The sequence below is a fragment of the Schistocerca nitens genome, chromosome 10 (genome assembly GCF_023898315.1).
Source record: "Schistocerca nitens isolate TAMUIC-IGC-003100 chromosome 10, iqSchNite1.1, whole genome shotgun sequence".
Lineage (NCBI taxonomy): Eukaryota > Metazoa > Arthropoda > Insecta > Orthoptera > Acrididae > Schistocerca > Schistocerca nitens.
In genome coordinates, this window is record NC_064623.1 from 92,606,570 (window position 1) to 92,630,032 (window position 23,463).

Here is a 23,463-nt window from a genome sequence, read left to right on the forward strand (position 1 = left end):
GCAGGCTGCTATTCTCCCATGGAGACGATCGTAGAGATGCTGGATGTAGTCCTGTGGAACGGCTTGCCATGCCATTTCCACCTGGCGCCTCAGTTGGACCAGCGTTCGTGCTGGACGTGCAGACCGCGTGAGCCGACGCTTCATCCAGTCCCAAACATGCTCAATGGGGGACAGATCCGGAGATCTTGCTGGCCAGGGTAGTTGACTTACACCTTCTAGAGCACGTTGGGTGGCACGGGATACATGCGGACGTGCATTGTCCTGTTGGAACAGCAAGTTCCCTTGCCGGTCTAGGAATGGTAGAACGATGGGTTCGATGACGGTTTGGATGTACCGTGCACTATTCAGTGTCCCCTCGACGATCACCAGTGGTGTACGGCCAGTGTAGGAGATCGCTCCCCACACTATGATGCCGGGTGTTGGCCCTGTGTGCCTCGGTCGTATGCAGTCCTGATTGTGGCGCTCACCTGCACGGCGCCAAACACGCATACGACCATCATTGGCACCAAGGCAGAAGCGACTCTCATCGCTGAAGACGACACGTCTCCATTCGTCCCTCCATTCATGCCTGTCGCGACACCACTGGAGGCGGGCTGCACGATGTTGGGGCGTGAGCGGAAGACGGCCTAACGGTGTGCGGGACCGTAGCCCAGCTTCATGGAGACGGTTGCGAATGGTCCTCGCCGATACCCCAGGAGCAACAGTGTCCCTAATTTGCTGGGAAGTGGCGGTGCGGTCCCCTACGGCACTGCGTAGGATCCTACGGTCTTGGCGTGCATCCGTGCGTCGCTGCGGTCCGGTCCCAGGTCGACGGGCACGTGCACCTTCCGCCGACCACTGGCGACAACATCGATGTACTGTGGAGACCTCACGCCCCACGTGTTGAGCAATTCGGCGGTACGTCCACCCGGCCTCCCGCATGCCCACTATACGCCCTCGCTCAAAGTCCGTCAACTGCACATACGGTTCACGTCCACGCTGTCGCGGCATGCTACCAGTGTTAAAGATTGCGATGGAGCTCCGTATGCCACGGCAAACTGGCTGACACTGACGGCGGCGGTGCACAAATGCTGCGCAGCTAGCGCCATTCGACGGCCAACACCGCGGTTCCTGGTGTGTCCGCTGTGCCGTGCGTGTGATGATTGCTTGTACAGCCCTCTCGCAGTGTCCGGAGCAAGTATGGTGGGTCTGACACACCGGTGTCAATGTGTTCTTTTTTCCATTTCCAGGAGTGTACTTTACTTATTTCATTTAGAAACAGAGAGGTCCCCATCACAATTGTCCAGAAGTTCTTCCTCTGAATGTATCTGATAACTGGTAATTGTAATATCGTTTCGCTTCTTTCTTAATATGTATCACTGACGTCTTTCTCCATCCACCAGCTAACAATTTAATAATTTTATCAAACTTAGGATCGTTAGAACTGACACGTTCCTAGGAACACATTTTGTACAACACTGAAGAAAACAGGTCCGTAGTTCACAGGGCGCAAGACGTGTCAGCAACAAACAATGAAGGCTGTGATGCAACCGACAGCATAACGTTGTAGAGGTAGCGATTTAAGGAAGATTGTGTGTGTGTGTGTGTGTGTGTGTGTGTGTGTGTGTGTGTGTGCGGGGGGGGAGGGGGTGACTGACATTCGAGAGCGAGTTACAAAATTTTCGCGGGGTCTGAGAGTTAATGGCCTCGTGAGTTAAGGATTAAGACACCTGAGGTACAGGTTGGGGTATTAGAAATACCTAACCAGCAAGTGTAGCGTTATGGTTTGTGTGCTGCAGCTGGCACGAGATTGGCTACTACGACCTGCCCGCCATGATCGACTACATTCTGGAGCAGACCGGCCACTCGGACCTGTTCTACGTCGGCCACTCGCAGGGCACCACCGTCTTCTACGTGATGGCCTCCACTCGCACCGACTACAACGACAAGATCCGCCTCATGTCCAGCCTGGCCCCCATCGGCTACGTCAGCCACATGACCAGCCCCATCTTCCAGGTGCTCTCACTGTTCATCGACGAGCTGTCGGTAAGTCTCAGCGACCAGCTCTCTGTGGTGAAGACAAGCCCCGCTCATTCTGGCTGTATCAGTCACATGACCAGCCCAATGATCCAGGTTTCTCGCTCTTCGTCAACCAACTGTCACTGAGTTATGCTCCTCCTCAGAGACCAGCTCTCGAAAAGTAATGGCCCATCGAAGTTGGGTATCCAGTGACTTTCCACTGTGATAGTTACTTTTAATATAACATATATACTTTTGATTCTCTACCCAAAGGAGTAAAGCTGTTGGGATAGAGTCGTGATTCTCTTCATCCAAGTATCAGTCAAACTGGTAGTGGCGGAGGCAGGCTCCCAATTGGGAAGAAATTGAGGATTATCGGTGCTGCCAGTTGCCTTACGGTAACTTTGTACGGTTACGTAGCATTAGAAGGTATTTAAATGGTGAGAGTTGCAGTTCTGTGTGACAGGTGGAACTGGCATCAGAGTGCATTGCTGTTGCACGGGTTAGTGTTTTTATGGCGTCTGGCAGGGAACGTCAGGGGTACAAACAGTCAGTTGTTGAGTGAAGTTGAAGCAGCATACTTTTTTATCAGCATCTGACAGAGTTTGAAAGGGGCCTTCATTTGGATGTGTGGTCGAACCATGCAATATTCAGATTTGTGGAGCGACAGTGGCAGTGGCCTAAAGTTGGACAGCGAGGGAAATGAAGGCAGAGAAAGTCGAGAGCCAGGCAAAGTTTCCATGGCGAGAGAGGTGGCTAGCCAATAGATTTTAAAACTATTTATTCGTAACATCAACTGTTGCACTTTCGCCTATGTGGTCAATGTCATATATTGCCAAAATTGTTCTTCAGCAAATATCAAAACGAGGAAAGATATCTGACATGCATATATGTTATCATCACGTTGTAATAATTCGGTAGGTACTAAATGTAATGATAACGTGTCGATGAAAATTAACTTGCACTTTGTTTCGAAATAGTTCGAGAAGCTTTTCACAGATATTAATGTAAATTATAGCCGATGGTTACTTTGTTTCCATTTCTTTTGTAGCTGGGGCGACTGTTAAAATTTCCTTCGCTGCAGATGAAATAAAATTAGGTTTTCATGCTTGTAGAATGTTATGCATGCACTCTACAAAAAAAAAAATGCCGACTTATTTTTGAACATTTTTCACAATGTACTAAAGTATAGCGTTTCCCAAATACATCAAGTTAGACAAACTTAAAACTGCCCAGCTATTTATGTGTTTTAAGATTGGCGGTTCTACACAGGTATTGTTAGACTCGCAAATTTTGATGGAACGCAATTAAAAACTTTTACTTAGGTGGTCTTACAATCTGGTGACCAGCATTATCAATATACATATACTTATTATGCAGAGTAATGAAATACGTGACGTTTTCATCTGAAAAATCGATAGATTTATAATTATAACAATACTGAATTGGTATTTCTAATTAAAAATGCAATTACTAAGTCACTGATTTCACTAACATTTGTGTTACATGTTTCATTATATGGTTATGTTTATTGCAAAATATACTATCACAAACTGCTACTGAATGGGACCATTTAAGTATATTTTCAGTACATTCGACTTCAGTTCTTACATTTTCGATCAAACATTATTTGAATTGTAATGAACTGTGACATATTCATAGGTAAACAACATAATATGCAAACAGGCAAAAACGTAGACTTTTCTATTTCGTAGTAATTCAAAACGAAGATCGTGTAGTTTCACAGCTAATTTAGCACACTGTAACACACTGTAACTCTTCGTTACAGTGTGTGTCCTGGTCTGTTACTGCAGAACGACCGTATGCCGGCTACATAACACCGATGTCATCTTTTACACAAATAACATTAAACCAGTACACATGTTCACTGGGGCCTGAGTTGACATTAATACAGCACAGTGTGTAGTGGTCCGATGTTATCTATATAAAAGATGACATCAGTGTAATATACTCAGCAAATGTAATGAAGACATATTGGTTCGTGTTTGAAGCACAAAAATTTCGATTACTCCACTTGACAATAGCCACATGGCCGATAATACAATAGTGGAGTTTATGAATAAATTGTGTTGCAGCCAAAAGCGACCATGACGTCCGTTAAAAAAGTTCACTTGACAGTAACTGCCAGACACCAAATGTTCCTACGGAGATATCTAAGAAAGTGTAGCGTATATGAGAAATGCACTTTGTGCAAACTTCCTATTCGACCAATTCTCCAATATTGCCTTTCCAGATACGAACGTATTTGGAGACACAACTAATTCAAACATTTAGTCTGTACGGTACTTTTATGAACATATTTGGGGATCTTAAAGCAAATCTTCGCAAGATACACGACTCAGTTTCCTTGTAGTGTTTAAAGGACCGATATTAGAGACTGACTATGACAATGTTTTACTGCCTGTACTGTATTTCCGCTGAGGGTACACAAGATCACGGGAAGATACATTCGGGTGATAGGTCATGTGGTCAGTCATGTTCATCGCGGTCCATTCATAAGTGGAGAGTGAAAATGAGGCGCCAGTTGATGGAAAGGATACCCTCCCCCTTACACTGTAGGCCGTTTATCTAGACTTAATATGTAGAAAAACAGGCATAAAGACTGGAGAGGCATTGGAAAAGTTCAAATAGAGTCTGGAAAAGGTACCACTGACGTATTTTTGATTGTCTACTTAGTAATGAAAGAAAACATAAACCAAAAGGAAGGTATTTTAGGGGAATTTGTAGATCTATGGAGAGTATTTGTCTGTGTCAGTGTCTCGAAACACGTGGGGATAAAATTATGAGACGAACGACCAATTCAAATAACGACGAAAACATACTTGAAACAACAAAAGTGGATGATTGAGGCAGATTAGTTGATGATAAGGTTTATATCAGATATACTTGGATGTTATTACCGCTGTATTCCATATCTTATCTTGAAGAAGCAATCAAAGAAAACAATTTCCGAAACAACATGAGCGATCAAGGGTAACAAATATCAGCGTTAATGTTTACACAACGAAATAGCTTTTTTGGAAGAAAGTGAGTTTAGAATATCTGCTGAGAGCAATAGATTACTTGGAAAGAATGGAATATGGGGATGAAATTAAGTTGAAATGACTACAGAATGGAAGAAGTAAGGATAGTGCAAGAAATACAGTAGTGTCCGTAAAGAAGCCCTCTAGTGACCTGGAATAGAGAAATAATAAAAGGAATACGTCACAAGTTCAGTTGCATGTAAAAATGACACGTGGACCATGAAACATCAGGAGAAGGGCTAAATGGAAGCATTTAGAAAATGGTACTTAAAGAAGAATGTTAGATACTAAGTGGACAAAAAACGAAATGAAGAGATAGTAGAATATTCATCAAAAGATGATGCAACTAAGTGAGTAATCGGATAAAGTTTCCAGGTATAGCTAACTGGATGTTGCAGGCAATGAGTAGAAGAGAATATTTAAGATCATATTTAAAGACTAGGACAAATAGCACTACAATCAAATGGAATGAATCGAAATACGTAAACTGAGAGAATGCATGGAGAGCATAATTCAATTAACGTACAGAAATCACGAATGGAAATACACAGCACCCAAGTTTAGGACAATTCCTATTCTTCACACATATGAAAAAAATAGAACAGCCAGCGCTGTTATGGAGTGAGACGCATATCTTATAATTAACTCTTCTCAATAATTTCTCCAGAGAATTTCTTATTTTCTAAATAGAACACAATATATTCAGTTATGTACATCAAAAGAAATGACACCAGCTTCAGACCCCAACTGTAGCGTAAGATGAGACGGCAGTAAACTGCGAAGAATGATTCAATTTTTTCTTATATTCAGTGACAAAAATATCAAACGAAAGGAACGAATTACTGAAATTCTCGAAGACTACTTTGAGAAATTTGACCTTTGTATGACTTATAGTTTCACATCCAAACACATTTTTCGGTACTCATCACTTAGAAGGAACTGACTGCATAAAAGTGAGCATTCAGAGCAGTATGTAGTGTTCACTCGCTGTAACCTCGTTGGCATCTCTTCAAGGAGTTAGGCACTCTAAACATAACTTCTAAAACATACACTAGCGGAAAAGAAATCGCAGCTCCAAAAATAATTAATGTAGAGTAATGTAATTTTGGGAATACATTTGTCTAGGCAACATATTTAAGTCATTAACATAGCAAGATCATAAATTAATGTAAGCGCGAGATAAGGCATTGCAAATGTGAAATGCTGGTACATTAATAACATGCGTAAACACTAAAATGTTGAATGCAAGCATGCAAATGTGCATGCATTGTGTCGTACAGGTGCTGGTTATCAGTTTGTGGGATGGAGTTCCATGCCTGTGGCACTGCGTCAGTCTGTAAAGAGACAGATAATACTGGTTGTGGATGATGCTGGAGTTGTTTTCTGGTGATGTCTCATATGTTCTCCATTGGAGCTAGATCCGATGATCGAGCAGGTCAAGACAACAGGTCGACACTCTGCAGTGCATATTGGGTTACAACAGCGATATGTGGGCGAGCGTTATCCTGTTGGAAAACATCCCCTCGAATGCTGTTCATGAATGGCACCACAACAGATCGAATCACCAGGCTGAAGTACAAATTTGTAGTCTGTGTGCGTGGGATAACCACGAGAGAGCTCCTCCTGTCATACGAAATCGCACCCCAGACTATAAATCTAGTGTAGGTCCAGTGTGTCTAGCATGCGAACAGGTTGGTTGGAGGACCTGAAATGGCCTTCTTCTAACCAACACGGCTATTACTGGCACTGAGGCAGAACTAGCTTTGATCAGAAAACACGACAGACCTCTAGCCTGTCCTCCACGAGCTTTCTCTTGACAACACTGAAGTCGCAAACGGCGGTGGGTTGGGGTCAGTGGAATGAAAGTAACACGGTCTGTGGATTGCGCACTGCAGGGCGTCTGGCTTTTAGCTGTCCTTGAAGTAACCGCTTTGTAACAGTTCGTTGTGTCACCGTGGTGCTGAAACTGCTGCTGATATTGCTGCTGCAGAAGCTAGAACCATACGCCGAACACGACAGTCTTCCCTCTGGGTAGTGCTAAGTGGCTGTCCGGAACCCGGTGTTCTTGTCACTGTACATTTCCGTGACCACCGCTGTCAGCAAACATGTACAGTAGTTACATTCCTGCCAAGTCTGCAATATCACAGAAGGAACATGCATCTTCTCCTAGCCCTGTAATATGATATTTAAACTCAGTGAGGTGTCGCTAACGTCGTCTTTGTCGCCTTAAAGGCATTCTTGACCAACATCAACTCACCACGTCCAAACTTGAAGGCAATTAACGCTCACGACAGTTACAGCCTGTTTTTAAAGGGAACCTGAGTTCCATCCTCACAGTGCCTCTACTAGCGCCACTCTTACGCAACTGGCGAGAAATTTGAGTAGACATAATCTTTCAGATATAGAGACACCTCTACCAACTTTCGTTTATGTTGCACAACTCTATCTCGGTACTGTGATTTATATTCGCTAATGAGTGATTTATATTCGCTAATGAAATTTATCAGAAATAAACTACATGGTGTCCCACTCAAACCTCCCTGATTTCAGGGACTCAGTAGAGGAAAACCACATTAGATACGACAATGAAAAATGCAGCACATTGTAGAGCATCTCAAAGAATTTATATCCCCGCGTCAGAAGTGCCAAGTATCGTCGCCAGAGTGCAGCATGGTCGCATGAAGTGAAAATGGCGACTCCACAGTAGCAAGTGCAATCAGAAGTGTGGTTTGCAGTAACAAAATCGCCGATTACAGTGCAAAGAAATTATCGTCGTGTGTATGAATGTGATCCACCTGACGTGAAAACAATTAAGGAATGGTGTAGGAAGTTTCTGGCAACAGGAAGTGTTCTGAAACATTCTGGTGGTGCGCGTTATGGAGTTTCAGAAGAGACAGTGGAGGACATCAGGCAAACGTTTCTCAGAAGCCCACGTAAGTCAATTCGTCAAGCATCTAGACAACGTGATGTACTTCGATCAACATTGCATCGTGTAGTTCACCAGCGTCTGCCTATGTGTGCTTACAAAGTGCAAATTCTGCAATATCTGATTCCAAACGACAACCTATGTGGACAACAATTTGCTGCGGATATGCTGGAGTGCATTGATGTGGATGCCAGCTTCCTGGAAAGATGTTTAGAACGGCGCGACCGCTACGGTCGTAGGTTCGAATCCTACCTTGGGCATTGATGTGTGTGATGTCCTTAGGTTAGTTAGGTTTAAGTAGTTCTGAGTTATAGGGGACTGATCATCTCAGATGTTAAGTCCCAAAGTTCTCAGAGCCATTTGAACCATTTGAAAGATATTTATTCTCTGATGAGTCAACCTTTAATATATGAGGAAGGGTTAACAGACATAATGTTCGGATTTGGAGTTCGCAAAATCTGCACATTGTCATTGAACATGTTCATGGTAGCCTTAAACTAAACATATGGTGTGGGCTAATGCACGATAGGATTGTTGGACTGTTCCTCTTTGCTGAACAAACGGTGAATGAGTCAGTGTATCTGGACATGTTGGAGCAGTTTGTGTACCCTCAGATATAAGACTTGAAACCTAACATCATTTTTCAATAAGATGGAGCTCCTCTGCATTGGTCATCAGCTGTTTGCAAGCTGTTTGCTGTGTAGGAAATTTCCCAATCGTTGGATCGGACGTGGAAGACCCATTGCCTGGCTACCACATTCACCCGACATTATGCCGCTTGATTTCTTCATGTGGGGGTCTGTGAAAGACCGCGTGTATGCGACCAAAGGGAACGATATTCCTACATTGCGACATCGTATCACTAATAGATTGCAACAATAACAGAGGAAATGTTACAAAGAACTTGACAAGAAATTGAATATAGACTCTATATTCTTCGTGCTACAAATGATTCACATGTAGAGGTATATTGATATAAATTCTTTGAGATGCTCTACAATTTGGTGCATTTTTCTTTGTCATATCTACTGTGTTTTTTTCCTGGGTCTTTGAAATCAGGGAGGTTTGAGTCGGACACCCTGCATAGGAATTTGGAGAGAATAGTAATATCTCCAGCTATAACATCCAAAGACTGACTTTAGTTACTCATCAATAAAGCTGTAACATGTTCTCAAAGTTGTTCGATATTATTGTCAGAAATATTCGTGTTTTTGCCTGTGAGAGGATTAATAAACTTCTCGCATTATTTAATTTCAGAATATCTTAATTTATTGCTTTCTACCTCCATTTACCCTTTTTATCTGTTTCAATATCGCATCCTGATACTCTCTATATATTTTCTATTAGTTTTTCTTAAGACCCGAATTTCTAACACGTGCTGTCCATTAGAAACAGCAAAGGACTTGGAACAAGAGTTGAACGGAATGGAAAGTGTCTTAAAGAATGATATAAGATAAACATCAACAGAGGCAAACAAGGATAACGGAATGTAACCGAATTAAATCAGGTCATGCTGAGGGGATTAGATTAGGAAACGAGGTACTCAAAGTAGTAGATGGGTTTGCTATTTGGGCAGCAAAATAATTGATGATGGCCAATGTAGAAAGGGTATAAAATGTAGACTGGCAATGGCAAGAGAAGCGTTTCTGAAAAAGAGAAATTTGTTAACATCTAATTTTGATTCAAGTGTTGTTAATCCTTTTCTGAAGGTGTTTTCCTGGAGTATAGCCAATTTTGGAAGTGAAACATGGATGATAAACAGTTTAGATAAGAACAGAATAGAGGCTTCTTAAATGTGGTGCCACAGAAGTATGCTGAAGATTAGCTGCATATATCACGTGACTAATGAGGAGGTGCTGAACAGAACTGGAAAGACATGACATTTGTGGCGCAAGTTGATTAAAAGAAGCGATCACCAATTTAGAAGGCATCACCAATTGGGAGGGAAGTGTGGGAGGCGGGAGATGGGAAGAATCGTAGAGCGAGATCAAGGGTTGAATACAGTAAACGATTCAGAAGTATGTAGTTGCAATAATTATTTGGAGATGAAGAAGATTGGTCAGGATAGACTAACATGGACAGCTGCATCAAACCAGTCTTCGGAGTAAAAATCATGCTCCATATGTAAAAATTATCGTTTTTTTCTTCAGTCCAATAACAATCTTTCTTTTGCGAATGTCTCATTGATTATGGCAGTACGACACCGAATGACGTTGGCATTTTAACTCTCACTTGCTATGAGGTTTCTTACTTGAAATATTTAACCCTGTCCAAACTATACATTTACTATGTTATTTCGAATAATGTCAATACCTGTTTTTCCATATTAATTTCCATACCACTTTCTCTGCCAGTACGCAAAGTAGTTGAATATTTGGGCAATGACATATGATGGCGGTCGCTAAGAAAATTTTATACCTAGAATGAAATTATTTCTAAGGACAACTACCTCTATTTCATACAGAACTTTTAATTATAACTAGTAGTGTATGTAGCTGAAAAGAGTAACTTTAGATCTGTTTCACTAGAATCTTGACTGCTTTGAAAGGCTAATACAGATTTTTTTTTTCATTTTAAGACACTGCACTTCTTGTAGAGGTGTAGAGGGACAAAATATTTCTATGTAAAAAAAGACACAAACTGCTACTCGTAACATAAAAAAATATAAAAATAAAGATTAGAAAAAATTCTGGAAAGCTATATTTGGAGCACAGACCTACATACGAGTATGTATGAAAAGCGAACAACAAGTAAGGCCGAAGTAAAAGGATTAGAAGCCACTGAAGATCGTACAGGTAGAGCGAATAAGGAATGGAGAAATTCTGCAACGAACCAATGGAAAAAAATTCCTAATAAAGAATATCGTTAATATTGTTTCGGCATGTATTACAGCCAGTGTCATTATGTAAAGCTGTAGGTGAAGGCACGGTAGAAGGTCTTAATTGCTGAAGTAGTTCTCGATATAAGGAGGATGGTTGATGCATTAGTTATGCCGAAATGAATAGGTTATCTGCTAAGTGACAGGAATCGATGAATTGCATCAAAGTAAACCAAGGGTGACTGTCGAGGCAGCAAATGTGTTATTCTATTAAACTGTAGATGGCCAGTATGCAGCTATACAGTGCATAGAAATCGTATATATGTTGCCTCTACATTCACTTATTCCAAGTCATTGCTATATAAATCATCCAAATGTTATAGGAAAGGTCGGGTAGTCGACAATCTAAGATGGAAGTCAGGTGTGCCAAATACGTTGATGCAAAAGATTAATGCAGTGTTTGTAGAGGTGAAGTTTGATACAAAACTGATGGAGAGACTTACTCATGTCTTTTCTTCTTTTTTTGTAGAAATTAGCTGTGCTTTTGAATGTTGGCAGATACTGACGCATTCAAATAGTCTGTTGAAGATGTTGACGCATCTGACTGCTCAGTATCAGCTGCCAATCCATCTGTATGTTCTGTTGGCAGCTGCTGATTCATTTGACTGTTGGCAAAGGCTGACATGTTTGACTGCTATGTTAGCAAATGCTAACGTGTTTGACAGTTTTACTAACAGATTCCGATGTATTCCATTGTTCTGTTGGCAGATGCTGATCCATTAAATTGTTCTGTCGAGCAGATGCTGAAAGTTTTGTTGTTACTGTTGGCAGATGCTCATACATTTGACTGTTCTACAGGCACATGTTGCCGCGTTTAACTGTTTCGTTAGCGACTGCTAGCACATGCGACAGTTCTGTATATAGATACTGACGCATTTGACTGTTGTGCTGGCAGATACTGACGCAGCTGATCGGCTTGGGAGAGTTCCTGCCCAGCAACGAGTTGATCACGATGGCGGGCGAGATCATGTGCAGCGACGGCGCCTTCACGCAGGACATCTGCGCCAACATCATGTTCCTCATCGGCGGCTTCAACGAGGCCGAGATGAACAAGGTCGGTGCCTCTGTGATGGGAGGTTTACATGTCAAGTACATTCGTTAATAACTAGGGCGATACTTCATTCTGAAAGCGGTGTCGGCTTGTAACCTGTAATGGATCTGGGAGATGTGTTATTTTCTACCGGATTTGTCGATACCAAATCTAATGAGAGAGGTTGTAAATGTTTTCTTACGACTTATCTTAGGAGAAAGATTAAGAAAAGGCAAACCTACGTTTCTAGCATTTGTAGACATAGAGAAAGCTTTTGACAACGTTAACTGGAATACTCTCTTTCAAATTCTTAAGGTGGCAGGGGTAAAATACAGGGAGCGAAAGGCTATTTACAATTTGTACAGAAACCAGATGGCAGTTATAAGAGTCGAGGGGCATGAAAGGGAAGCAGTGGTTGGGAAAGGAGTGAGACAGGGTTGTAGCCTCTCCCCGATGTTATTCAATCTGTATATTGAGCAAGCAGTAAAGGAAACAAAAGAAAAATTCGGAGTAGGTATTAAAATTCATGGAGAAGAAGTAAAAACTTTGACGTTCGCCGATATTCTAATTCTGTCAGAGACAGCAAAGGACTTGGGAGAGCAGTTGAACGGAATGGAAAGTATCTTGAAAGGAGGATATAAGATGAACATCAACAAAAGCAAAACGAGGATAATGGAATGTAGTCAAATTAAATCGGGTGATGCTGAGGGGATTAGATTAGGAAATGAGACACTTAAAGTAGTAAAGGAGTTTTGCTATTTAGGGAGTAAAATAACTGATGATGGTCGAAGTAGAGAGGATATAAAATGTAGACTGGCAATGGCAAGGAAATCGTTTCTGAAGAAGAGAAATTTGTTAACATCGAGTATAGATTTAAGTGTCAGGAAGTCGTTTCTGAAAATATTTGTATGGAGTGTAGCCATGTATGGAAGTGAAACATGGACGATAACCAGTTTGGACAAGAAGAGAATAGAAGCTTTCGAAATGTGGTGCTACAGAAGAATGCTGAAGATAAGGTGGGTAGATCACGTAACTAATGAGGAGGTATTGAATATGATTGGGGAGAAGTTTGTGGCACAACTTGACTAGAAGAAGGGATCACTTGGTAGGACATGTTTTGAGGCATCAATGGATCACAAATTTAGCATTGGAGGGCAGCGTGGAGGGTAAAAATCGTAGAGGGATACCAAGAGATCAATACACTAAGCAGATTCAGAAGGATGTAGGTTGCAGTAGGTACTGGGAGATGAAGAAGCTTGCACAGGACAGAGTAGCATGGAGAGCTGCATCAAACCAGTCTCAGGACTGAAGACCACAACAACAACAACATATTTTTGTCAGAATATTTTTTGTGAATTGTAATTTGCCTTATTTTATGCTAATTTGCTTATATGTTCGAGAGTGACAGCATATTGATTAATATTAGTAGACGTGACGAATAATATCAAAGAGACTGGTTACAAGTGGAAGCTTGTGTGTTGTGACGCTGGAGTCGTCTTTGACCGTAGTCAGTCGGCAGTGAACACTCGGTGTTTAACGGTGGAATAATGTACTGGTCCTCGTTATAAAAATAATTTGCAAGTGACCAGCAAAAAGAGTTATTCTACTACTTTTTTATATAAACGTCAAGAAGGAAGCACATTCGGAAAAACGGTATTTGAAGCACCAAAAATGAGGCAAACGCATTGAACCAGGACATTTCCGCAGCCGACGGAACAGCATTATGGAATCATACTTCCACTAGACGACTGAAGCCAACACAAAAAGTCAAATATCATCTTATAAAGATCCACAGAAAAGTGAGTACTGTCACGAAATATGCTAAATTCAAGTATACACAAAATATTGAGCATATTTCAAACCACACATTCGCAGTTCTCTCGCAAACGCTCCTTTGTGGACCCTCGTTCACTGGAATGGTTTTGCTTCGGTTTCCGTATACTTTCACATGTGTCAGACTTTGTTGTTAAATGTGATCAAACCCTCTATATACAATAACAAAATTTTATCGCTATATCAACAGACATAAAAATAATAAATCTTGAATGGTTCAGACGTTCGTGCAAAGATTTTCATCGGACATCATTTCAGCGATGTACGTTGCCAGTTTAAATTTGTGCTGTCACATACAACCGAACTGAAACCCACAGAGTATTGTCTCTTTCGAATCACCAATGATTTTGTGTGTTTCGTTACTGTTCCATAAATACAGGTTTTAATCATGTTTATCAATTTTCAACTTCTTTCTTGGCAAATTTTCTAAAATTTTACTACTAACTCGAGTGATTTCTTGACATTTAAAATACAACTTACGCAGTTAAGCTGTGTTTTATGTTTAACATGGCACTATACACTGGTATCCAAATTTAAAGCAACAAACAGAAATTTTAAAAAGTTTCTATTATTTTACCACAAATCAGTATAAACAGGTGATAGTAAAGTAGAAATAATGTAAAGATTACAAAACGTTATAGACTGCAACATGGATAACGGTAAACAAAAATTTTATTCGTTTAGTTCCAACTTAACGGATTTTCACAAACATTCTAACAACTGGTTAATGTGTTCAGTATGGAGTGTGACCACCTCTGGTACCAATATATACAATGACGTTGAGGCAATAATGCCCATTTTTCCTGCAGAGCTGCTCACAGGTCTTGGAGAATGGTTGGTTGGTGTTGACGTGAAGCAACCCGTCTTCCTAACGTATCCCAGACATGCTCTATGGCATTCAAATCGAAGAGCGAGCAGGCCAAGTCATGCGTGCAATATCTTCCATTTCCAAAAAAAAGACATCAACCATCCCTGCTCTATGAGGTCCAGCATTATCGTCCATAAGTACGACGTCTAGGCCAACAGCACTTCGCAACTACCGCGCATGAGACCACAAGATCTCCTCACGGTACGTGACAGCTGTTAAATCTTGCTGATTGACCAGTAAATTTTCCTGAATAGATGTTGGAGTGGTCAACATAATCCCTGCCCACATCAGTAGGTAACCTCCACGATATCGGTCTCTTTCCACAATGCTTGGGTCCCCAAATCGTGTGCCACGCGCTCTCCAGATGTGAATCTGTCGAGAATCCCAGACCAGATCGGGGCTGATCTGTGAAAACATCATTGGCCCACTGTTCGACCGTCCAGGTAACACGTTGACGGCTCCAATCCAGACCGGCCAGAGGTAAACAGACAGCAGGTCTCCAACAATAAAGGCTACTCTACTGAAGCCTTCTGTACACCATCTGCCTCGATACAACACGTCCAGTAGATGCTGCGAGGTCAGATACCAGTTGCAGTGCAGTACGAAGACGGTACCATCTTACTCTTACTGCCAAACGACGGTCTACTCTTTCTGATGTCATATGTGGTCGGCCCTGTCCTTATCTCCAGGATACAGTTTCCGTCTCTATAAACTGTCGCCTCATCCGAGAGACAACAGAACGATTGACATTAAGGCATCGGGCCACATCAGTTAGCGACTGTCCTGCTTCCATTCTTCCTACGGCTCTCCACAGCAGAGAGTCTGGTAGGCGTCTTCTCCGTGCCACGCTGCACAGTCTGTGACTGTGTACACAGCGACTGTGGGTGTGAACTGTGCTGCAAACGCTACCCTGCTTGACAGGTGCAAAAGCGTCATTGCTGTCGTGGTTGTCCGTTTATCGGAATGCCATCTTCTGTGCAGAACACGATCGTAACAACATCTGTTGACGGTTTGTATAATTATATCGTGAACTAGACACAGGACGGGGAAATACTCGTTTGTGACTTTAATTTTGGACACCAGTGTAAATCGCTGATATTTGCTGCATTTGTGTCCCACGGTTTCCTATGGGGAGTGATTTAAATTGTAAACTATAGAAACAAAAAATTCCATTATTACGCTAAAAAGTAACATACATTGTGTATCTTCATTCTTTCAACACAGTTTAATATATCGCACATATAGGGTTGGGTGGGGTTGTTTGGGGAAGGAGACCAGACAGCGAGGTCATCGGTCTCATCGGATTAGGGAAGGATGGGGATGGAAGTCGGCCGTGCCCTTTCAAAGGAACCATCCCGGCATTTGCCTGGAGCGATTTAGGGAAATCACGGAAAACCTAAATCAGGATGGCCGGACGCGGGATTGAACCGTCGTCCTCCCGAATGCGAGTCCAGTGTCTAACCACTGCGCCACCTCACTCGGTTAAAGCACAGTATTACTGAAGGCAAAAAAAAAAAAAAAAAGTTTTCTGTTCTTTCAGTTAAGAGGTTTGGAAGATCTCAGAAATGACCTTAAATGGAAATGAATTGAATCCTTTAACATTTAGCACTGCAATAGGATTCAAAAAATTTGTTTCTGTTACAGTGAAATGGCTACGTAGTCTTTGCCAATTTTCGGGGTGCACTCAGCCTCGTGATGCCAATTGAGGAGCTACTCGGCCGAATAGTAGCGGCTCCGGTCACAGAAAACCATCATCGCGACCGGGAGAGCAGTGTGCTGACCACACGTCCCTCCTATCCACATCCTCAACTGAGGATGATACGGCGGTCGGGTGGTCCCGATGGGCCACTTGTGGCCTGAAGACGGAGTGCTTTTCTTTATACTAGTTCAGTCCATACCACAAATACTCAGGCTATCATGGAGATAAGATTTTCTAGTCCAATATTATTCATGTTTAATAGCTAAAACGTGCTGGAAGGCCTAGTAAACTATAAGCAGGAGATAGTCCAGGATATCCTTTAATTCGTAAACTGCCACAAAAAAAAATTAATACACCCTTTTAGAGGTTTCCAATTCATTTAAGATTTATTGTTGGAACAGTGCATATGGAGTACATTAAATTATTACATTTAGAAATATCACAAGTGTTTCTGGGGTACCATGTGTCAACCCATGCCGGAACACCCACATTAATGCGTGGTGTAGCCTCCACAGGTGGAAATGCAGGTGCTGACTCTTGCATCCAGTCGATAGTACAGATGGCGAATTCTGTCCTGGGATACGCTATGCCACGCCTGCTCGACCTACACACGTAGTCCTGTAAGAGTAGTTGGCTGATCAGTTACACATCTATTTCTCGTCCCATTATATTCCATGCATGCTAGATCGGAGCCAAGTCTAGAGTCATTCTGGCCAGGGAAGTCGCTGCATGTCTTGCAGAGCACGGTGAGTTTCACTGGCAGTGTGTGGGCGAGCATTATCCATCTGGAACAACAGATCGCCTTCTTGTTCCAAGAACGGCAGAAGAAAAAGTCTAACAATATTCTGCACCTACCGAGAGCTATTTAGCGTCCCCTCCAGAAACACCAAAGATGAACCAGAGTTGTAGCTTGTCGCACCCGAGGCCATAATGCCTGGAATGCAGCCAGTGTGTCTTGCATGAATGCACTCTATAAGACGGCGCTCACCAAGTCTACGTTGTACACGCAAACGACCTTCACTTGCGTGCAGGCAGAATCTGATCACTGAAGAGCACGGTGCGCCATTAAATCTTCCGAGTGATCCTCTGACGGCACCGGTCGAGCTGTGAGTGCCGCGTGAGAGGAAGACAGGCTAGAGGTGTGCGTGCCAGTAGTCCCACTGCTAATTATCTGTTCACAACAGCTATTGTTGGCACGTCTGGACAGCCCTTTTACCTTCGCTGTGGTAGCTCTACGATCTGCCACTCTTGTCTGTACAATACGACGATCCCGGTAGGCGTCTGTGCTGCATAGACATCCAGAACCTCGCCTGCAAGTGTGAGACTGTTCACTTGACCACGGATATCAACATCGCTGCACAACTGATGCAACACGTACAGCTTGTGTGACCATCCTGCCACTCAGAAGGCGCAATTTGCCCCTTTCAAACTCGCTCGGTTGGTTGTAGGAAGCACAAGGACGTGTCTATAGCATCGTTGCCTGCTCGCTTCACACGTTTGCACCACACTGAGCCTTCTGCTTGTCAGCATTCCCTACACTTTAGAGTAGACACAGATGGCGCTCTAGCGGCTACGCCAAGACGCTATCTGTTGGAGGACGACATTGAAACCATTGTCGGTACATCTACTATCCCCCAGGTGGCATATCCGTCATTGGACCAAAACTGACGACGTTTTTCCAGGTGTACTAATTCTTTTCCCAGCAGTGTATTTTACACTACTGGCCATTAAAATTGCTACACCAAGAAGAAATGCAGATGATAAGCGGGTGTTCATTGGACAAATATATTATACTAGACTGACATGTGACTACATTTTCACGCAATTTGGGTGCATAGATCCTGAGAAATCAGTACCCAGAACAACCACCTCTGGCCGTAATAATGGGCTTGATACGCCTGGGCATTGAGTCAAACAGAGCTCAGATGGCGTGTGCAGGTACAGCTGCCCATGCAGCTTCAACACAACAGTTCATCAAGAGTAGTGACTGGCGTATTGTGACAAGCCAGCTGTTCGGCCACCATTGACCAGACGTTTTCAATTGGTGACAGATATGGAGAATGTCCTCCCCCCCCCCCCCCCCCCCCCCATGAACCATGGACCTTGCCGTTGGTGGGAAGGCTTGCGTGCGCAGCGATACAGATAGCCGTACCGTAGGTACAACCACAACAGAGGGGTATCTGTTGAGAGGCCAGACAAACGTGTGGTTCCTGAAGAGGGGCAGCAGCTTTATCAGTAGTTGCAGGGGCAACAGTCTGGATGATTGACGGATCTGGCCCTGTAACAATAACCAAAACGGCCTGGCTGTGCTGGTACTGCGGACGGCTGAAAGCAAGGGGAAACTACAGCCGTAATTTTTCCCGAGGGCATGCAGCTTTACTGTATGATTAAATGATGATGGCGTCCTTTTGGGTAAAATATTCCGGAGGTAAAATAGTCCCCCATTCGGATCTCCGGGTGGGGACTACTCAAGAGGATGTCGTTATCATGAGAAAGAAAACTGGCATTCTACGGATCGGAGCGTGGAATGTCAGATCCCTTAATCGGGCAGGTACGTTAGAAAATTTAAAAAGGGAAATGGATAGGTTAAAGTTAGATATAGTGGGAATTAGTGAAGTTCAGTGGCAGGAGGAATAAGACTTCTGGTCAGGTGAATACAGGGTTATAAATACAAAATAAAATAGGGGTAATGCAGGAGTAGGTTTAATAATGAATAAGAAAATAGGAGCGCGGGTAAGCTACTACAAACAGCATAGTGAACGTATTATAGTGGCCAAGATAGACACGAAGCCCATGCCTACTACAGTAGTACAAGTTTATATGCCAACTAGCTCTGCAGATGACGAAGAAATTGAAGAAATGTATGATGAGATAAAAGAAATTATTCAGATAGTGAAGGGTGACGAAAATTTAATAGTCATGGGTGACTGGAATTCGGTAGTAGGAAAAGGGAGAGAAGGAAACGTAGTAGGTGAATATGGATTGGGGGTAAGAAACGAAAGAGGAAGGCGCCTGGTAGAATTTTGCACAGAGCACAACTTAATCATAGCTAACACTTGGTTCAAGAATTATAAAAGAAGGTTGTATACATGGAAGAATCCCGGAGATACTAAAAGGTATCAGATAGACTTTGTAATGGTAAGACAGAGATTTAGGAACCAGGTTTTAAATTGTAAGACATTTCCAGGGGCAGACGTGGACTCTGACCACAATCTATTGGTTATGAACTGTAGATTAAAACTGAAGAAACTGCAAAAAGTTGGGAATTTAAGGAGATGGAACCTGGATAAACTGAAAGAATCAGAGGTTGTAGAGAGTTTCAGGGAGAGCATTAGGGAACGACTGACAAGAATGGGGGAAAGACATACAGTAGAAGAAGAATGGGTAGCTTTGAGAGATGAAGTAGTGAAGGCAGCAGAGGATCAAGTAGGAAAAAGACGAGGGCTAATAGAAATCCTTGGGTAACAGAAGAAATATTGAATTCAATTGATGAAAGGAGAAAATATAAGACTGCAGTAAATGAAGCAGACAAAAAGGAATACAAACATCTCAAAAATGAGATCGACAGGAAGTGCAAAATGGCTAAGGAGGGATGGTTAGAGGACAAATGTAAGGATGTAGAGGCATATCTCACTAGGGGTCAGATAGACACTGCCTACAGGAAAATTAAAGAGACCTTTGGAGATAAGAGAACCACTTGTATGAATATCAAGAGCTCTGATGGAAACCCAGTTCTAAGCAAAGAAGGGAAAGCAGAAAGGTGGAAGGAGTATATAGAGGGTATATACAAGGGCGATGTACTTGAGGACAATATTTTGGAAATGGAAGAGGATGTAGATGAAGATGAAATGGGAGTTCCACAGAGCACTGAAAGACGTGAGTCGAAACAAGGCCCCGGGAGTAGACAACATTCCATTAGAACTACTGACAGCCTTGGGAGAGCTAGTCCTGACAAAACTCTTCCATCTGGTGAGAAAGATGTATGAGACAGGCGAAACACCCTCAGACTTCAAGAAGAATATAATAATTCCAATCCCAAAGAAAGCAGGTGTTGACAGATGTGAAAGTTACCGAACTATCAGTTTAATAAGTCACGGCTGCAAAATACTAACGCGAATTCTTTACAGACGAATGGAAAAACCAGTAGAAGCCGACCTCGGGGAAGATCAGTTTGGATTCCGCAGAAATATCGGAACACTTGAGGCAATACTGACCCTACGACTTATCTTAGAAGCTAGATTAAGGAAAGGCAAATCTACGTTTCTAGCATTTGTAGACTTAGAGAATGCTTTTGACAATGTTGACTGGAATACTCTCTTTCAAATTCTGAAGGTGGCAGGAGTAAAATACAGGGAGCGAAAAGCTATTTACAATTTGTACAGAGACCAGATGGCAGTTATAAGAGTCGGGGGGGATGAGAGGGAAGCAGCGAATGGGAAGGGAGTGAGACAGGGTTGTAGCCTATTCCCGATGTTATTCAATCTGTATATTGAGCAAGCAGTAAAGGAAACGAAAGAAAAATTCGGAGTATGTATTAAAATCTATGGAGAAGAAATAAGAACTTTGAGGTTCGGCGATGACATTGTAATTCTGTCAGAGACAGTAACGGACTTGGAAGAGCAGTTGAACGGAATGGATAGTGTCTTGAAAGGAGGATATAAGATGAACATCAACAAAAGCAAAACGAGGATAATGGAATGTAGTCGAATTAAGTCGGGTGATGCTGAGGGAATTAGATTAGGAAATGAGTCACTTAAAGGAGTTTTGCTATTTGGGGAGAAAAATAACTGATGATGGTCGAAGTAGGGAGGATATAAAATGTAGACTGGCAATGTCAAGGAAAGCATTTCTGAAGAAGAGAAATTTGTTAACATCGTGTATAGATTTAAATGTCAGGAAGTCGTTTCTGAAAGTATTTGTATGGAGTGTAGCCATGTATGGAAGTGAAACATGGACGATAAATATTTTGGAGAAGAAGAGAATAGAATCTTTTGAAATGTGGTGCTACAGAAGAATGCTGAAGATTAGATGGGTAGATCACATAACTAATGAGGAAGTGTTGAATTGGATTGGGGAGAAGAGAAGTATGTGCCACAGCTTGACTAGAAGAAGGGATCGGTTGGTAGGACATGTTCTGAGGCATCAAGGGATCACCAGTTTAGTATTGGAGGGCAGTGTGGAGGGTAAAAATCGTAGGGGGAGACCAAGAGTCGAATACACTAAGCGGATTCAGAAGGATGTAGGTTGCAGTAGATACTGGGAGATGGAGGGGCTTGCACAGGATAGAGTAGCATGGCGAGCTGCGTCAAACCAGTCTCAGGACTGAAGACCACAACAACAACAACATGGAGAATGTGCTGGCCAGGGCATTCTACTGGAATAGCAGGACCCTTAAGTGGCCTAGCTGTTGTGTCTTGTGATTTCAAACCAAAACAAAGAATTTCTGAAGCGTCCATCAACGAGGCGTCTTCAGCTGATATTGTCGTCCCAGCACAGAGATAGCACGTACACTACTGGCCATTAAAATTGCTACACCAAGAAGAAATGCAGATGATAAACGGATATTCATTGAACATATATATTATACTAGAACTGACATGCGATTACATTTTCACGCAATTTGGGTGCATAGATCCTGAGAAGTCAGTACCAAGAACAACCACCTCTGGCCGTAATAACAGCCTTGATACGCCTGGGCATTGAGTCAAACAGAACTTGGATAGCGTGTACAGGTACATCTTCAACACTCTACCACAGTTCATCAAGAGTAGTGATTGGCGTGTTGTGACGAGCCAGTTGCTTGGCCACCATTGACCAGACGTTTTCAATTTGTGAGAGATCTGGAGAAAGTGCTGGCCAGGGCAGCAGTCGAACATTTTCTGTATCCGGAAACGCCCGTACAGGACATGCAAAATACGGTCGTGCATTATCCTGCCTAAATGTAGGGTTTCGCAGTGATAGATTGAAGGGTAGAGCCACGGGTCGTAACACATCTGAAATGTAACTTCCTCTGTTCAAAGTGCCGTCAATGCGAACAAGAGGTGACTGAGACGTGTATCCAATGACATCCCATACCATCACGCCGGGTGATATGCCAGAATGGCGATGACGATTACACACTTCCAATGTGTGTTCACCGCATTGTCGCCAAACACGGATGCGACCATCATGATGCTGTAAACAGAACTTGGATTCATCCGAAAAAATGACGTTTTGCCATTCGTGCACCCAGGTTCGTCGTTTAGTACACCGTCGCAGGCGCTCCTGTCTGTGATGCAGCGTCAAGGGTAACCGCAGCCACAGTCTCCGAGGTGATAGTCCATGCTGCTGCAAACGTCGTCGAACTGTTCGTGCAGATGGTTGTTGTCTTGCAAACGTCCCCATCTGTTGACTCAGGGATCGAGACGTGGCTGCACGATCCGTTACACCCATGCGGATAAGATGCCTGTCATCTCGACTCCTAGTGATACGAGGCCGTTGAGATCCAGCACGGCGTTCCGTATTACCCTGCTGAACCCACCGATTCTATATTAGGCTAACAGTCGTTGGATCTCGACCAACGCGAGCAGCGATGTCGCGATGCGATAAACCGCAATCACGATAGGCTGTAATCCGACCTTTATGAAAGTCGGAAACGTGATGGTACGCATTTCTCCTCCTTACACGAGGCATCACAACAACATTTCACCAGGCAACGCCGGTCAACTGCAGTTTGTGTATGAGAAATCGTTTGGAAATTTTCCTCATGTCAGCACGTTGTATGTGTCGCCACCGGCGCCAACCTTGTGTGAATGCTCTGAAAAGCTAATCATTTGCTTATCACAGCATCTTCTCCCTGTGTCAACAGCCAGGAGAGTGTATCCCACAAGTCTAATATTCCTATCAATTCTCATGTGTTATGTTTTATATTTATGCTGATTGAGACCGTGTCATGTGACACTTGATGACTTGTGTTTCAGACGATGATCCCCGTCATCATGGGCCATGACCCGGCAGGGTGCTCTACGAAGCAGCTGATCCACTATGGACAAGAAATCCAGAGCGGTTTGTATCGCATTCTTACATCCACAATAGCGATGTCTTTTGTCTTTAATAACATGCTTCATGTACTGATGTTTCCAATACGTCGTGGTGATTTCACTGCTGTTCTTTTGTAGCTGGAAGACAATGTGATACATTATAAAACA

At 42.8% G+C, this 23,463-nt stretch overlaps 2 protein-coding genes across 2 annotated transcripts in view; one reads left to right on the top strand and one right to left on the bottom strand.

The window, feature by feature from the left end:
- LOC126210611 (cuticle protein 6.4-like) overlaps positions 1-23,463 on the bottom strand; it is a 230,521-nt gene that overhangs the window by 121,461 nt on the left and 85,597 nt on the right. The window lies entirely within an intron of this gene.
- Positions 1-23,463, top strand: part of LOC126210606 (lipase 3-like) — a 56,889-nt gene that overhangs the window by 20,763 nt on the left and 12,663 nt on the right. The window contains exons 4-6 of the mRNA XM_049939896.1: positions 1,779-2,025; positions 11,742-11,900; positions 23,236-23,320. Of these exons, the coding sequence (XP_049795853.1) occupies positions 1,779-2,025; positions 11,742-11,900; positions 23,236-23,320 (491 nt within the window). The remainder of the gene's footprint in view (positions 1-1,778; positions 2,026-11,741; positions 11,901-23,235; positions 23,321-23,463) is intronic.